This window comes from Haemaphysalis longicornis, unplaced genomic scaffold (genome assembly GCF_048455015.1).
Source record: "Haemaphysalis longicornis isolate Haplotype H1 unplaced genomic scaffold, Haemaphysalis longicornis Haplotype H1 scaffold_6, whole genome shotgun sequence".
In the NCBI taxonomy this organism is placed as follows: Eukaryota; Metazoa; Arthropoda; class Arachnida; order Ixodida; family Ixodidae; genus Haemaphysalis; species Haemaphysalis longicornis.
Genome location: NW_027526407.1, coordinates 115,094,016 through 115,112,951, shown reverse-complemented (window position 1 = coordinate 115,112,951; position 18,936 = coordinate 115,094,016). Strand labels below are relative to the sequence as shown.

The 18,936-nt window shown below is 44.2% G+C and overlaps 1 protein-coding gene across 1 annotated transcript in view; it reads right to left on the bottom strand.

The window, feature by feature from the left end:
• LOC144141905 (venom metalloproteinase BumaMPs1-like) overlaps nucleotides 1–18,936 on the bottom strand; it is a 111,624-nt gene that overhangs the window by 68,579 nt on the left and 24,109 nt on the right. The window contains exons 2-3 of the mRNA XM_077673375.1: nucleotides 10,256–10,428; nucleotides 2,592–2,684 (exon numbers count right to left, since the gene is read on the bottom strand). Coding sequence (XP_077529501.1) covers nucleotides 2,592–2,684; nucleotides 10,256–10,428 — 266 coding nt within the window. The remainder of the gene's footprint in view (nucleotides 1–2,591; nucleotides 2,685–10,255; nucleotides 10,429–18,936) is intronic.

The following is an 18,936-nucleotide window of genomic DNA, read 5'->3' as shown; positions in this document are numbered from 1 at the left end:
CGAAAACGAACTGACCGGCCGCGAGTGGAAAAGAGGAGGAAGACGTTGGTGCTGCGCGCTACTCGCTCTGTGCTCACCGCTCCCCGCCTACGAGTTCCCGGCGCACTGGTCGCCCCATCTTTAATAAAGCCCATCTCTTTCCCTACGACCGTGTCAATTGGTGGTGGTGCGGGGTATCGACACCCCCTGGAAACAACCGACGACTCTTGACGGAGCAGGCGGATTTGCTGGGCTACCCTCCAGACAGACCGGCATGCCGAACACCCGAGCTACTGACGCCGCTGCACCATCAAGGGTGAGCATCTGGCCCTACCCGAGGGAACCCCGCTAGTTTTTGGGGGCTCCGGATGAGGGCGTAGAAGATTGGCTGAAACATTATGAAAGGGTCAGCAAGTACAACCACTGGGACCCGGCGTCACAGCTCGCCAACGTGCCCTTCTCTCTCGATAAAACCGCGCTTGTGTGGTTCGAAAACAGCGAGGAAAAGTTGACTACGTGGGATAACTTTGTTACCGAAATTAAGAAGTCCTTCGGCGATTCAGGCGCTAAAAAGAAAAAGGCTGAACAAACTCTCGCGCAACAAGCCCAGGTTCCTGGAGAAACCTGCCCAACGTACATCGAAGAAGTGCTCCAGCTGTGCCGCTTGGTTAACCGTAGCATGTCCGATGAGGACCAGGTGGGCCACCTGCTCAAAGGAATTGCTGAGGACGCGTACAACTTTTTAATAACGAAGGAAGATCTTGTGACTGCACAGGACGTGATTCGCCACTGCAGGGCGTTTGAGACACTGAAAATGCGGCGATTTGCGAAGCAATACGTTGCCGGCTGCCTGCAATGCCAGCGTCATAAACGCCCTGGGAGCCCTTCGCCGGGACCTCTGCATCTCGTGACTCCACCTACGTCACCATTTGAACAAGTCGGAATAGATCTTCTTGGACCTCTACCGAAGTCTTCAACAGGTCACCGGTGGATTATCGTGTGCGTCGATTACTTGACCCGGTACGTCGAGACGGCCTCTCTCGTTGCAGCTACAGCTGAGGACGTCTCAGCCTTCCTTCTGCATTCTGTTATCCTTCGTTATGGCGCTCCGCGCGTTATCGTCAGTGACCGCGGGCGACAGTTTACGGCAGACGTTTTAGAAGAACTATTGAAACTTTGTGGCTCTGTCTCTCGCCATAGCACCGCATACCATCCGCAAACTAATGGTCTGACGGAGCGCACAAACCGCACGCTGACCAATATGCTATCAATGTATGTTACGTCCGACCAGAAGAATTGGGACACTGTGCTACCATTCGTTACGTACGCCTACAATACCGCCAAACACGAAATTACTGGCTATGCTCCGTTTTTCCTACTGTATGTCCGTGCTCCACGTACATTTCTCGACAGCATCTTGCCCTTCTCACCACATCACCACCTTTCACTCGCCCAAACTTTGTGCCGTGCTGAAGAGGCGCGCCGGCTCTCCCGTATTCGTACTCTGAGCTCGCAAGCTCGTACCAAGGCTCGCTACGATGACCGACATCCTCCCGTCGCTTTCACTCCGGGTGAACAAGTTTGGTTATGGACTCCGGTGCGCAAGAAAGGACTGCACCAAAAATTCCTCTCCACTTACTCCGGACCGTTCGTGGTGCTCTCCCGCTTCAACGATGTCAACTATGTCGTCACCAAAGTCACGTCTAATGGTCGCCGCTCGAGCAGGACACAGGTCGTGCAAGTAGCTCGCCTGAAACGCTGTCACTCTCGCACCCCTTAACTCGCTCGGCGAGCTTCGTCTGCCCTGGGGGAAAATGTTACGATAGAAGCGGAAGAAACGAAACTTGGAGAGAAGACGACGAAAACGAACTGACCGGCCGCGAGTGGAAAAGAGGAGGAAGACGTTGGTGCTGCGCACTACTCGCTCTGTGCTCACCGCTCCCCGCCTACGAGTTCCCTGCGCACTGGTCGCCCCATCTTTAATAAAGCCCATCTCATTCCCTACGACCGTGTCAATATATATATATATATATATATATATATATATATATATATATATATATATATATATATATATATATGTGTGTGTGTGTGTGTGTGTGTGTTTGTGTTATGTCGCGAAAAGGAGGGGCTCGTTGCATTAAGACAGAAATGAGACACGGCCAGGGGTTTAAAAAGACGGTCCCTTTCACCCCGGCTAATCATAGTGGCGCTGGCTACCACCCCCAAGCGCAGGAAACAAAAATACCTTGACATAAATACCCCAGAAAGTGGATGGAAATTGCCCCGCCGGTAGCGGAGTGGTCATCGCACCAGACGCGTATTCTGGTGGTCGACGGGTACTTTTTTTGTCGTTCAAAATTGCGGTGCAAAGCTTTTCCTCTAAATATCGTTCGATATTTTCCTCGTCCAATTATACGGCCAATTTGTCCTCACGGAATTGTTTTCTGTAACAGCGTACAAATATTTCTGTATATATATTTCCAAATTCCGGCGGAGAATGCAGTGCCTAAGACGAACAAATTCAATCTGTTCGTCTGCTACATCACCTAAAATCATTACAAGACACAAACAGTATTTCTACAGATGCGAGGAAAGCAAACCCAACATACCACTTTTACAGAACCACCATGTTCCGACACAAAAACGCTGGCGAAGTGTTTTTCGTCATGATACAAATCCTCTTGTAAGGCAACCAAGTCAAACTGGAAAATAATATTTTTTTCCTATGATTACAAAGTATCAAGCAAATTGTAATATATGTGTAGCAGAAAATGTAATCGCAGTTTGCATAGTTTTAAGAACTAGATATATTCACAATTACTTTTAATGAAGGTGCTGCAGCCCCGAATACACAAGTGAGAGCAGAGCAAGCAAATTCTCCACACTTTCTATATATGCCGAGACAGTTATAAATTTTTATCATGACCATTAACATCAGCCATCTCATTCTTTTTGTGATATAAAAACTCCCCTGACGTACGCAAAAACATCAGGCTTAGTAACGTGAATGGCTTTAGTCAGACTCGCGCTTGTTAATAACACCATGCTCAAGGCTTTTTATCTTAGAAAAGGACCTAGAAGCATTTCACTGGGTAAAATTCTATGCTTTGTTACTAAAACGGCATTAGTCTGATTGCGTACTTTATAATTTGCCGCGTTTTTTAAATTTTTCAACAGCAAAAGTTAACAAACTTTGGAGCGGTAATTGTTATATTGCGTAGTAAATGTGCTAATAAATTAGGCAACAAATATTCTAAAACAAATTGCCTTCCAAAAAACATAGAATACTTCTGCCTTATATTGCGTTATGAAGCTCAATTTTGCATTTTGAGTTGTAACGTAGAACAGGGAAGAGAGGTAACAAGTACTCAGAGGGTGGAAGTTAAGCGGAGTCTCGTGCCGAGTTTGTGAAGCATTTTCGCAATTTCCAGGCTACAGTGTGCATGCGGCTTTTCTAAGATGGTGGATATCGTAAGTGGCCAAGGATAGGCGGGTCCCTCCTTATTTGCTATTCCTTTCTATTTGGAAGTATTGAGTACACAAACTCTTGTTTGGTAGCATATATTTCAAGAAATATATCTCTTGCTATTTTTTAGGTTTGCTCTAATAACTATTGACAGCACCAGCGTTTCAAAAAACAAGTTCTTTTACCCCCCCCCCCCCCCAAACATGGCAACATGTTCTGCTCTAACTCCAGCGTATGCTAACAGTCAGGACAAAGTGCTCAAACCTTTAAATAGGCAAAATTATCTCATGGCCCAATCAGGCTTAGCAGGGGGCGGCAGAAAGTTAGATGGGCAGATGAGATTACGAAGTTTGCGGGGATAAATTGGTCACAGTTGGCACAGGACCGATGTAATTGGAGAATAATAGAAGAGGCCTTCGCCCCGCAGGGGGAAGAGATAGGCTGATGATGATTATGATGACAAATCATTTATATTCGACTCCTCGTATATGTTACCAATCATTATAACATTTTTTGCGCACATGGCATGGATAAATTTTCCGTTAAAACTGCAGACATTAACCTACCATAAATTAGTGGGTCAATTTATGGCGCAATATCACAACTTTGAGCTCATCAACATCAATTGTGTAATACTTACGTAAAGGAAAATTTGTGTTACGACATTGTCATGTGACCTTTCTTTCTAGATTCAAGGAAGGATGGATGTAGAAGAGAGGCAGGTACGTTAATCTGGTTACAGCCTAGTTTGCTTTCCCGCACGTGTGCAAGGAAAAGTAGGACAGACACAGAAAGCAATGAACGACCCGCCTGCCCCAACTATTCCTTCGTAGGATGAGCTCGCCCGTGCGGGACTGCAAAAAGGTTGCTGTACAGCAGAAAACAGTTTTGTAAGGAAATTGGTGTTCGTGACATCTGCTTAAATGCACTGACATTTTTCGCCACAGAATACCTCTCCAAATAAATACGTCTTTATGAGGGCAATATTTGTCCTCGTCGAATCATGGCTTGATGACAGCTGTCGCACTGAGAAAACCTGAACAGTGGTGAAAGATTCTGGAGACGTTTTTTGCGTCAGTGCGTTGCATGGACATGGTCCGATTGTGCTAATCAGGGAAACAACATGAAGGACCTCATCAAAATGCTCAGCTCATCAAAATGCATCAAAATGCCCATCAAAATGCACAATGCATGAAAACGGTTCTTATACGGTATGATGGACTCTTGATTGTCCCCTCCTTTGAGGCCTAAGAGCCATCTGTTAAACCCTGTTAGGCTGATGAATTATTTTATTTCCGATCACTATTCATTTTTACCACTTGGCAACTGTAAAGGCCGTAACGGGTGGAAAAGTAACACTAACAGAACTATCGACACGGTAAAAGCCGCGCTTCTTTCAGCAACAGGGGCCGCCCGCTATTCTCCAAAAGCTTTTCATCCATTACACTTAGGTGGGCTGTAAATAAATTGGTTTCACTTGTTTTTTTACATTGCATAGGCCGGCTCAAATAAACATCTATATAATCATTTAACCGTTTGAAAAATCCGGATTTAATTAGTAAAGCATGATGTAAGTACAAATGTAATGCGGTGTTTGTGGCCATCGCAACAACTAACACCAGTGGCGCCATTCGCCTAGCGATGGGATTGGACGATGTCCAAGATTCGAGTTCCCACCACTTTCAGTTTCTGTTACTTGCGAGCATTCGCTTGTCATCTGATGTTATTGTTGATTTGGCGATATCAATATCTAAGGAATCGCCACACAGCGCTTCTGCGATGTTTTAGACTGAAGAATGGGTCACATAAGCGTGCCAGCACCGCTTATAATAATGTCACATGAGGAAATAGGCACGGCAAAGCTTTTCCAATGAAGTCAACACATCCTGTTGTTCTGTTATTCCAGGCTTTGCTGTGCATTGTTCCAACGCCAGTGCAAGCTTCAAACATGCCCTTGTGATCGGATGACACCCGGATGCCACCTTGATCCAGTCTACATGGGACTCCTTCTCACACAATAGACTGGCGCATGCGCACGAGGCGCTGACCGCATCGACAACCCGCTGCACGGAATTCATAAGACCAGTGTTCATCAAGCCATTCTTTCCGGAAGCTTTTCGGACGAATTCAACTGAACCTGTTACTCTGTTACTCGAGGTTATTAAATTTGTGAAATGTTACAAAAGCGACAACAGATTTATTGTTGTTGTGCCATGACCCTAAGTGTTTGCCGCAAATGCTATGCAGTGCCTTTCAATGTTGTTACTATTAGCTGGTGATATCGAGCTCAATCCTGGGCCAGATTCTGTGCATGAGATGTTTGAAGAACTCTTGAAAGGGCCGAGAACCATAGCTGGAGACACACAAGTAATTAAAACAAAGCAAACGGCACAACTCGACGCCATAAATCGCAAAATCTTGGAGATAGAAACTGCACTCAAAAGAGTCAAGGTAACCTAGGCGAAAGTTGCACAGCTGAAAGATGATATGGCAACATGCGAACTGGTATCGAGTTTCAGCAGGACAAGCTAGTCGATTTTGAAGACCGGAGCCGTCGAAAGAATCTGGTAGTTTTTGGAATTCCGGAGAGCGCGGATGAATCTAACGACGAGATAACAGAAAACGTATTTACCAGTGTATTCGAAAAGCGCCTTGGTATCTCACTTAAAACAATTGAAAGAATCCGCAGACTGTAAAAAACGTAATGATAAGATGAGACAACTAATTTTGAGATTCTTTAACTTCAATAAGAAGGTGATGATTTTTTAAGAACTGTACTAAACTAAAGGGCAGCAATGCTTCCATCGCAGACGATCTATCACAGACCACGGTGCAAAAACAACGGCAATTGTGGCAAAGTGCTTAAGAGTAAAAGCTAGTGCGTGAGAAAATTACCATTGAAACAGAATCATTTTAGTGGGGTGATGAAAAGGATTGCAGGGTAAAGTTAGGCAGGAAAAGTTCGCAAGAAGGTGATTCCGAGTGACGATGTGACAACGCACCAGGGTACTTGGTGTTATTCAACATCAATGCGCGCAGCCTAGCAAACAAAACAGTAGAACTCGAGGGCCTTCTCTTTGAATACAACCCTTATATAGTCATCGTAACGAAAATCTGGTTGCGACCAAAAATTAGATGGAATTAGATGGAAATCGTCCCCCCCGCATATAACGCGATACGTAAAGACCACGATACACCGGGCGGCGCTGTTGCCATCATTTTAAAGGAAAACTAAGGCTTTTACCAATGCCTAATAGCCGTGATTGCGAAATAGTTTGGTGTAAAAAAGAACTGAGTGGCGTGTGCCTTATAGGGGCAGATTACCACCCACCGAAGCTCCTCTTTCCTTTTTTTTAAATCAATCCAGGATTTCTGGTACGCAAAAACTTCTGATAAACTCGAGTAATCATCGCAGGTGATTTCAATCTTCCCGGGATACGATGGAATAAAATTGAAATGAACTGCAGATTTCAAACATTGAAAAATATTGTTTGACATATCATTTATGACCTTACGCAGTGTGTTCAGAATGTAACTAGGGTAGGGCTTGCTTCAGGATCCACACTTCATGTATTTTTAGATATCCGGCTGCCCTGATACGATGTCGGAATTATTTAAGGTATTTCTGATCATAAGCTGCTTTTGCTTTCTATAAAAAATTAGCAACCAAACATGGTAAAAGAGCAACTATACCTTACAAAAAAAATTCAGTGCTGACGATGTTATTATTAAAGAATATTTAGAAATGTCAGTGTAGTCCTTCGATCAGGCGTCGCATGTTAATGTGTTATGGAACCAGTTAAATATATTATCAACCATTGTTTCCATCAATTTGTTCCTCAACGAGTAAAACTAATTAGGAAATACAATGTGTGGAATAATAAAGATAATATTCATTTAAAACGTAAAATAAAACGCAAGATAAAAATTAAGGCGAGCGACACATCTGATCTTAGGGATCGTTCACGTATGCTCAAGCATAAATCGTCGGCAGCTAAGGAACAATATTACTCGGAAACTCTGACCCAGTTCATGATCAACTGCCCACAGCTATTTTGACGTCACCTTTCCCCGCCGCAAAGTAAAGCCCAATATATTTCCGTCGATAAACATATTACAACTGAGCAATCAGAAATAACTCGAAGGTTTAACAAATACTTCCACTCTGTCTTTACTCGTTCCGAAAAATCCCCTGTACATGCTTCTGCCACACCCAGCTCTTACGAACCAACTGACCTGCCGGACATTGTCTTAGGAGTACAAGGAATATTTTCCATTTTATTGGACCTGGATGCAAGGAAGTCACATGAACCAGACGTATCCCGAACGAATTTTGAGGCGGTGTGCAGAGTGAGTATTTAAGTACTACGGATTATTTTCACCGCGTCTATAAATCAAAGCCCACTTTCCGGGGACTGGCTAATTGCGAGAGCTACACCTGTAAACAAAAGTGAAAGCAAATATGACCTTGAAAACTACATACCTATTTCAAATACCTGCCCCGGTTGTAATTAATTAGAGCATATACTATCTAGAAGCCTTTTTGCCTACCTTTCTAAGTTTTCCAAACCACCACGGCTTCAGACACAAACTTTCATTAGTAACACAGCTCTTCCAGAGAATTCATGACTTTGCTTGCGCATTAAACGAATCAGGTCAAATAAACGCAGATGCTCCAATTTATCGAAGGCATTTGATCTCCTACCAGACGCTAAACTTGTAATGAAGTATACTAGCTTTGGAGTTAATAAGAAGCTCCTTAACTGAAATTAATCATGCTCCATGAAGAGATCGAAATATGTCGGGAATAAGGGTGTGAAATGAACCCATTTAGAGGTCAAGTCCGGGGTACCGCGAGGGAGTGTCCTCGGCCCTGTTTTATTTTTGTGCTATATCAACGATCATGCACATAGTATTTACAAGAACTCACTTTTCTCCTGTTTGCAGACGATTGCCTAATTTATTCTGTCATATCCAGTCACACTGATCAAGTAACTTTGAAATATGCATTGCAAACAATCAATGAAAGGTGCACGATATGAGACATGAAATTTATAACAAAACAGTATTCGTCAGGATAAAAACAAAACAAAAACACCCTCTTTTTTAATTACGAGCTCATTGCAAGGGATTTAAAATATCTAACTCACTTCAAGTACGTGGGTGAGACAATTTCTACAGATTTAGGTTTGAAAAGTCATATAAATAAATTCTGTTGTGCCGCGTGACAGAAATTGGGGTTCTTGAACAGGAACTCTAAATTAGCAACTGCGACAGCCAAATTGGCTGCGTACGCAAGCACTGTCTGTCCACTGTTAGAATACGCCTGCTACGAATGGAACCCTTCAAAAAAATACCTCAGTAAAAAATTTAAAAAAAAAATTCAAAGGAGGGCTGCAAGATTTATTCTATCCATTTAAAGGTACTCAGATACGGTTACTGCCATGCTAATTAAACTAAAACTGCCACCTCTCGCAAGGTGGCGCCGAGTAGCGAGAATAAAGTTTCTTTACTTAATGCACCGTAACTACTTCTATTTACAACAGCACAATATCTAAATCCTCGACTGTCTCGTAAAGTTAGAAGTAGTCACCCTAACCAATTATTGCCTCTAATACCTCGTTTACACATATTAAAACACTCATTTATTCCCAATACAATTCAAGACTGGAATAATTTGCCACCAGAAATTACTCAATCAGACTCTTTAGCACACTTTAAAAAATCCTTCTTAAAATTACACAGAAGGCCATAGTTCTGTCTCTTGATTATTTGGGCCACGCCTAGATGGAAGCTTTGTGTCATAACCAGTTTGGCTGAATTGCGCTTGTGAAAGAGTAGACTATCGTTTTTGTACCCTTGCACTTTTTACCCTTGCATTCTGTACCTCTGCACAATATGGTCGTGTACTAACTTGTGCCGCATATTGTACCTCGTACTGTACCGCACATGTTCTTCGTTGCTCTTGTGCCATAGGCTGCAGTTACTGCCTGCATGTTCTCTGTTGCTCCACCATGTACCGGCCTCTGGGCTAACAGTATAAATGAATGAATAAATAAAGAAATTATTCAAATATTAAATTAATAAATTGTACTCGAGATAGTAGTCCCCAACTAGACGATATCCCATGTGCTTGATATACTCCAATCTCTCTGGTGCAGCGGACGGGGTATGAACCTGGAGAATGGCTATTATGAGCCGGTCAATGATGGTAGGCGCAAGGTCTTGCCAATCTTCTGGCACAGCCTGCACAACTAATACATGTCCACATTATTCAGTACGCCGGAAACACCAGGCATGTTTGATACAAAACGGAAGCGCAAAATCAGTATTACAAGGTTCGTTTATTTTGAGAAAAAAAATGTTTCTTTAGCTTTTACGGCAGCATTTGCGAACCAATACTTGTCGAAATTGTGTTTGAAAGAAAGAAATTACTGACAGCAAGCTCTACAAAATTCCGCTTAAGGTGTTCCCAGTAGAAGATCAAGAAGAGATCCCTGCAGATGGTGGAAGAGTAGTGCGAACGCTATAAAATAAATCCAACAAACATTCATTGCATTCACTATGAAAAGTTAAAAAGAAGTAGGGAATAGTGTGGGGTATGAACGAGATGACAGGACAGGTTGTTACTTGGAGAAGCGTAGGAAGGTTGTCGCCTTTCGACCGCCTTTGCAGAAAATAAAACAGACTTGTATAAATTTCTCCGGTATAAGAGCGCATTGTGGCTGAGCTTTACAGAATAGATGCGTGGGAAATTTTTCACACTTAGAGTGAGATAAACCCGAAAAGTAAAATGGTGTGACTCACGTAAGTGTGTTGGGGAACCCCTTGACGATACGTCCGCAACATAAATTCGTCGTGCAAAACGGAACTCTTTTTTAAGTTAAGAGTGAGCTTATCGTTCACCCTTAATACTCTGGTACCCAGGTCGTCACGCACGTCGTAAAGTTGCGGAAACACAACTTCGGCGCCATTGGGCACTGAAAAAATAACGAATATGTGTTAGGTGAGAATCAAGATTCCTGTTTCATAAAAAAGGTAACGGCAATTCTCACAGAAATGATTTTTTTTTATTGAATAACAGAAAACAAGGCCGCTTCCCTGGTTTAGGGAGGACAACGCCAGCATCAGAAATGTTTGAAAATCATGCGCGCCGTGGTGGTTACGAACGTAAACGCCGAGCTGGGCATGTTTATACACGTATTTTATTGCTTTTTTTCCGTTACAAAAACTACATTTCACTCATACCTAACGCTAGATGTGGGGTTGTTTCAAACATTTATATCCCTGGTTGGTCACGTCCGGAAACTGCTTTCGCACCGAGGGAAAAGGAATGACGAACCGCTCCTACTGTGAATGCTGCTCTTTCGTCAGCTACTCGTTCACGTTGCACACTATGCAAGACGCGTGCTGCACACGATAAAAAAACGAATATGTGCACTTGTCTGGGAGTAAGCAATGACATAGTCAATCTTTGAACGTGGAACGTGTTTATAACATTGTTTCGACAGTTTCCACTCGTCTTACCAATGCGTGCAGTCGTCTGCCGTGTTGCGGACGTCAAAAGGGGCTTTGGTTTAGGTGGCGCGGAGGTTATGTAAAGGAAAATATTTAGCTTCATGAAACGCGCAAGGGACGACGATACCCGTGCACATCCGTATATTGGCCACACCATTGAACAATTCGGCTGTTTCCATTTAGAAATAAAACATGAACAAAATCAATTATTTTACACAGAGCTCATGTGCAATGGCCAGCCCGTCAACAAACAGGGAAGGATTTCACACACGCTAAGAAGCCTATGTAAAGGCTTTTTAGCCCTTGCATAGGCTCCGCCTGCGTTTTTAAAACTTAATTGTGCGCTTGTAGCGTCGCTGGAGACACTGTTCAAGATCCAGGAAAATTTTTTTCTGTGGGATTTCTAGTATATATTTGCTGATTTGCCGGTGTAATCGAGGCGGGTCTTTCGGTGGAATTAAGTAGTTGTGAGTTTGCTTCGGTCCTGTATCCTGTCGTGGCTCATTTTCACGTATAGCATTTATAACTCGGGACAGGAATTATCCCGCCCAAAGCCTGCTCTGTACAGCGTAACCGTAAGCTAAATATAGTCAAGTCTTACCTTTTTAACGGGTAACAAGTACTGGAGAACTAAACATCGCGTAAAAGAATATTACCCGCCAATTCGGGAAATTCATGCAAAATTTTCTAGAGCATGTATGTCGTTCCAGCTTTGTGGGCTGTGCGTGCCCCACGACTTCTTAGATTTTTACTACGAAGCAGTATATGTCTAACCCCCCTTTCACCCCCCTCCCTCCCCCACCCCGCTTTTCCAGTTTCACAAGTTTTGCAATCGGCTGATGACGGCGGCATAGAGTTTCATACAAATAACTAGAGGGGAAACTGGCGCTGCGATCGTACGCCTCAATGGGCGTGATGGGTAGTTGTGGATTCGGATTGGCGCTCAATGGCTTGCGGAAGTTACTATGGATTGCAGGCAGTTTCGTTTTCGTTTTGGATTTACATGAACGCATTTGCCTATGTGGTGTGTGGGAAGAAGCTATCAAAAATACGTTTCTCCTTGATCTGCATGCCGCGCGCGCAGTGACGCCACCCTGAGTAGAAAGTTTTATAACAAGAGTTGCGAATTGGGTGGGTTATCAATTCGTTGCCGGCACAGCAAGCACGAAAACACCAAGGACGGCGATCTGTGCGGCGAAGTTGTCTGCGAATAAGAGTTGCGGCGCTGCTTATTCGGCAGAGCAATGTATTGTCGAAGCTAACGACGGTTGCGAATCGCTTGGAACAGCCACACCTTCCGTGCGAACGCCGGCTCCTACAACGTAGACCAGCAGTATCGGCGGTTGATAGGAACGCAGCTTGATGAATGTCACTAATTCAGGCAAGAATAACTTCTCCGAAGGTAATCGGTTTTTTTTATGAGCACAAAACTTTTTGCTTCCTATTCCAAACCACCAGCGCCGAAACTTTTTAGAAGTAGTTTTTAAAGAAGTCCGCGTCCTGCTGTAGTTGGCGGCAAATGGCAAACCTGCTCTGCAAAGCTCCTCGACTCCGCGTCTGCTTTTTTTTTAACGCGGCGTTTTATTTCGTACAAAACCAGTTTTTTGTCACTAACTTTTTTGTTTTCCAGTAATTTGTAAAGGGAGAACCGGACAATAAGAGTTCTTTTGTCAGAAATCACAATTTGCGCAGCCAGAAGCTTGTTTCGGTCCTACGCAATCCGGTTCCACAACTTCCCATCATTCCCATTGAAGCGTAAGCGCCGCTGCCATGTTCGCGTTGACACTAGCGCCAGTTTCCCCTCTAGTTATTATTGTATGAAACTCTACGGACGGCGGTAGCGCCGTTGCCAGATGATTGCAGAGAATCGACAGAAAAACGATGCGATTCAAAACGGAAGAAGCCGCTGCCGCTTCAAATTCCGCCTCGAGTAGCACCTGCGAATCCCGCCCTGATGTAGAGAAAATTGCCCGCTTGGAACGCCGACGTGCACCCAGAATTCTTGTTCCGCTTGAAAAGCTTTCCGCACGACCTTTTCGCCTCTGTATTTTGCGCCTAACCACGCGCCCATTACCGGTGGCCGGTTTATGCGTGCAGTAGTTGGGGTTAGAAGAAGGGTGTCTGCACGCGAAAATAGGTTTGATGCACGATATATGGCACGCCCGCCAATCTGGTAGGAGACCGTTAACGCAAACGGTAGTGAAATGCCGTAACAGCCGTAACTTAACGGTGGCAGCTGTGGTCACACGGCACTTCTTATGTTCAGTTCCGTTTGGATAAGTTACCACGTGACTCCTAAAATTTTACCTCACGAACTCCAAAAAATGTTGTTCATAAATATTTTCTACCCTGCATGCTGCGCAGTATTTTTTTTACTTTTTCAAGCAATTTTTGTACCACTAGTGAACAACCTTATTTAGCCGATCCAATCGGATCTCTGGCGTGGCAAATGGCGGCGTTTGTTGCGGCTTCGACGTGGTGTAGCGTCGCAATTCACAATCCATCGCTTCTACCAACCACAGCACCGCTGTTCTTCCACAAATTAACAAATGCGTCAGCGAGGGTGTTCACACGAAGCGTTTTGGAGGTAACGCCCTCAATTTCACCGGGGACATGTCCTTGCGCGGCGCAGCCATCTTGGTCATCTGGTGAAGGAACGGACGGAAAACCGCCGAATTGAGACCGGCGACCTATGTTGGCACCGATCGCGGTTGGGTTTCCAACGGCGCTCGCGCTGCCATGTCGTTAGGGCCAACTGCCGTTACCGTTAACAGCCGTTAATGTGCCCTTGTAACATGGGTGTTAAGCGGGGAGTTCTCGTGGCTCAGTGCTACCAGTCAGCTGTCCTCTGGGGTCGAGCATTTTGGAAATACGTCGGTGTGTTACACTGTCATTAAAATGCTTACAACGTAGGAGGATCTCTCCCAGCCACTTGTTGGTCCGCTAGAACAGAGTGCGACCGGTTCTAGATTTCAACTCTCTATTGCACGGATGCACGTAAATCTCTCGGAGGAAGAAGAGTAGGAGTTGAAGGAGTGTCGGACAACACAGAAGCGCACATGAGCGCGAAAACAACGAAAAGCCGCTGCCGCCTTCATTCCCGTCGAAATTGCTTCGCTATGCGCGAGTGCAATAAAGAACGGCAATAGCTCATGCAATGTATCACTCCGCCGAAGCGGCGGCCCCGAATGTCAGCACGGCGCCCGTTTTGAAAGGAGAGTGCGTTTACTGCGGGACATCACCTTCTTTTTCTCACGTAGTTTGCTAGTCGTCGCAGCAAAATTTATTTAATCAGATTAAGTATAGAAGATCACTGAAAGGACTACAGTCATGTTTAAAATACTTGCAGTAAGGCGCGCTTTTTGCCGCGCGGAGCAACAGCCGGCTACGATAATGACGTGCAGTGGCAACTTTCATTGTTTTTAAGTTGTACCCGAGTTCAGTAGTGTAGCAACAGATCCCACCGACCCGGATGAACAACGCTGACGTGAGCCAATATTTCTTGTTCAGCTTGAAGTACTTTCAGGGCGACATTTTTACTGGTGTTTTTCACACTAAGGATGCGCGAATCACGGGTTGCACGGTTTAAGTATGCACCCGTTGGGACGGGAGGGAAGGGAGAGGGACGTACAGGGCAACACTAGGTTTCATACCGCTACCGATGATATGCCTATTCTGTCTGTGGTAGATTGAAACATGGACGTCAGACAGCCCGATGCCACCTTTCCGGTGTCCTCCGTGGTCAAACCGAGGGAATTGGTGTGCTTCAGTTAATAAAACGTCTACGACACGGGGGAAAACAGCTAGAATAAAGCTCTAGTAGTTCGAAGTTCCATTCGGGTAACTGTCAAGGCAGTATGCTCAATCGAAAATTACCAGCCAGCGTGTTTTGTGTCTTGCGCTTTGTGGACCGTGTGCAGCTTCGCAGGTCTTCGCTCTTCGCCGAGTAGAGCGGGGCTATTTTTTTTTTCAAAATTTCTTCCACATGGCCAGCTTTTTTTGAGAAGGGCGAAGCATGATTACTGTACAAATAAACGTGGGGTGAATAGTTCTCCAAATACTGATGTTCATTGGTCGTTTAAAGATTGTTTTGGCACTGTGGCGATGCACGACGCCGACAGTACTTCCAATTCCAGTCATAATTATCGCCAGCTTTCGGCTTTTAAAGACGATAATCTTTTTTTGGGCTACTTACACGCAGACAGTTTGGTCTGTCGGTGACTAAATTCAGCCACCCGGCCAAAGTGAAACAGAAACTGCGCAATAGACTTATATACCCACAGCCAAATCTCAACGCCTACGTCCTGTGTTAATATTCATATTTGTCAATATTGATTAACACGAACGAGACATTTAACAAATATAAAGCAGAAAATCAATACATCAGTGATATTTGCCGAGTTTTTTGATTGCAAAATTTGCGGATGCTTGCTTTCTGGCAACGCTACCTGGTTCTGTTAACGTTGTAATAGGGTGCCTAGATTTACGCGGGTCTCCGCCGTGCTGCAGCGCTGGCATCGAGGCACCCGACTTGAAGTAGTGATGCGGGGTAAATTTAAATTGACTTGACCAAACCTCTAGCGTTTTATCTTGGAAGGACCTAGACGGGAAAGGAACAGCTTGTGAGGTGACTGGGAGAGAGAAGGGCGGCGCCAGAGCACCAGTCGACTATCGTCTTTCGCTGTCATTTCCAACGGAAGGTTCTGATACTCGGCCTTCTTTTTTTTTTTTTAGTGTCAAGCGTTCTTTTTGCGCTGAGACGGAAAAGTCCGCTTAGACTTATAGAAAAGCAAACATAACCTCTTATCTGAGGCTCTTCAGACCAATAAACAAATGGCATGTCAATGAAAACTTGAGGTTCAGTGGACAATATAGAGCATTTATCGGGAACCGGATGCGTTATTTTGGAATGGGAAAATGGAGAGGAACGTTTTACCACCCATGACTGGGCGAGGGAATTTGTCATCTTCATAGTTTTGTATATCCCGTCAGGTATGATTAAGCAAGAATCTGTTTTCCGTGGTGGCCTACAAACTTTTAGGGCCCCCATAAGCTCACAAATGAAAATAGAGATGGCAGCCCAACCAACGACTGAATTATTAACGAGTCAATAAATTAGGAATAATGTCAAATAAAGATGCTTGGTAGAGGAAAAGATTTTTTTCCCATGTTGAACAACAGTTTATGAGCACATCTGCGTGGAACAACAGATCACCTTCGTAGTGCACATATTAGGGCTTGAAATAAAACTACGACCTGCGCTCTTTTAGCACCAACGTCGTACGTTTGTATTAACTCGAGAATTTTCTTTTTTGTAGCGTCCAGATTCGCTAAAATGCAACAACAGCGATGCTTGTCGGAACAGGCATTCTTGAAGGACACTTCCTCAGCAAACTAGCTAGAGGGACTGTTGTGTGGTGGCGTCAATTGACACCGCTATCGCCGAAAGGTATATTAGTCTTTTATCTATTTTGGGAAGCAACATTTTGTAAGATTGTCAGAAGATCTCGCTGCTATAGAAACTTCTGAGGTTTTAGAAATACCAATGGCCAACAGGGCAGCCTAGACAAAACATTTCTGGTGACTTTAGTGTAAGCGTCGAAAAAGCTCGGTACAGGGCTGTAACCTCACTATTCACGTTACAAAAATATAGCTAATCGCGAGATGTGCACTGGGCGTGTTAATAATTTCGTTCGCAAACCCAATTGGCGATGAAAGCCATAGATAAGTGATATGACATCATTATTTATGAAACCTGCCTTCAATGCCACATAAGCTTAACTTCATGGTAGCTGCACGTAAAGACCCCTTTGAATCTATGCATTTATACCTCTGCGCTGGTGTAAGCTTCAGAGATTTTATATCGGCTTCCGAATACAACAAAATAGATACAGAGAATAAACCTTAATAACAAGTGGGTGGCATTGAGGCCTATGAGGATAATGGTTAAAAAATGGGTGTGATCAAGTTGTGTGCCCCTCAGGATGTGAGTGGCCCGTGTTAAATTCTGAGGGAACACAGAGCACGGGTTACATTAGTGCCAGAAACGTAAAAACAACTAGCGTCAGCTCTTCTGAAAAATGTGGGAGCAGAGAGCCCTGATCGGCTACATGGAATGTGCAAAGGCAATATACGCCATGTTACAAGTGTTAAAAACTGTTTTCATCAAGAGGACTTACAAGATGGAGACTCCCAGATTGGTCGCAGTTTCTATTTTTATTCGGTGTTCAGAGTCGTACTCGGTTAATAGGTCCTATCAAACCACGGCAAACAGTTTCGTTGTCATCCTATCTGCCGTTGAAGTTATTCCCGCCAGTCGCCGTATTTTAACGTAAAAATGAAAGTAAATTGTCGTTCCCATACAAAAAAACTGAACTTTGAGGAACCAAACTACAGCATACTACTGTCATCTACACGCTTTATGCGCACATGCGACGTGAGACAGACTCCAAGCAGGCCCATAGCGTGCATTCGCCCACGGCTGCTCTGCTGAGCATCCACACTAGCAGGCGACGGTTCCCCAAACTATGGCCTATATTCAATAGCGTAGCGCGCTTGCAGGCAACCATGCGAATGCGCCGTCATTGGTTACGTCGGGCTCCGCGAGATGGCGGTACTTGTCCGTGTCCGTGCTAAGCGCATGATATGCGTTGGACATTCCAAGCTCTAGCCCACCGAGCGCAAATTAATGCCTCGAATCAAATGTGAATGCGATAAATAACAACTCTGTTGGCACCACCGCTTAGAATCGGGGTTAAACAGAAAAGACGACGCACGCCGGTGTTATTTTTGTTCTTCGGCGTGCGGCCGCAGTGACATAAGCCGCGCCGTGTTTGTGGTGCTTTGTCTATGTCCGTGGGCATTCCAGTGTTGCCAAATGAAGAAATTGACAGCTAAACTTTTCAATGAACACCGGCTATAGGCCAATCTCGCGGCGAATACGAAGAACAAGAATGGCGTATTTAAATCTTCTTAGGTGCTTTAAACGTATACAAAGTGAATAAATCGCTTAACTGCACAGCAATGCCTAGAAACGTACTGAGTTTGTCCCTCTAATTCTACGCCAGTATTCACAGGTCATATATATGTATAGAAAATAATACACCGGCTTAATCTTTATAACCGTATGGTAAGACATCTTTTTGTGATGGTATTAGGTTCTAAACCATAGAATTCCAAACGTATATTCTTACTTTAAGAGTGTATAGGGTGACCGAACTAGCCCGTGCTATTGTACGCCTATTCTCTCAAAGACGGTTTCAAAGGACGAATGTCTTTCTTGGGCTACTTAAACTAACAAATTTTGGTCTGTCTGTCTGTCTGTCTGTCTGTCTGTCTGTCTGTCTGTCTGTCTGTCTGTCTGTCTGTCTGTCTGTCTGTCTGTCTGTCTGTCTGTCTGTCTGTCCGCCCGTCCGTCCGTCCGTCTTTGTGTCTGTCTGTCTGTCTGTCTGCCTGCCTGTCTGTCTGTCTGTCTCTCTGTCTGTCTGTCTGTCTGTCTGTCTGTCTGTCTGTCTGTCTGTCTGTCTGTAACTCAATTCAGCCACCAGGCCAATGCGAAACAGAAGCTGGGCAATATTCTTATATACCCACAGCTGAATCTAAACGTCGAAGCCTGATGGCAGTGTTCACACTTGTCGACATTCTTGAACAAATACAAGACATTCAAATATAAGGAAGAATAAATATAAGTCAGTACAAATATACAGGAACAAATATAAGGCAGAATATAAATACATAAGAGAAATTTGCAGTAGTTATTAAAATTAATAGATGCTTAGTTTTTGCTATATAAACGAACTACAGTCAAACCTCGATATATCGAACACGGGTATATCGAATTATTGCTTATATCGAACACTTTCTATATCACGCGGAAAATCACATGCATTTTTAATTTTTTATTTCGAACTGGGACGGACATGAAATGGGTATATCGAACTCCGCCACCCCAGACTGCCCAGACCGCTCGT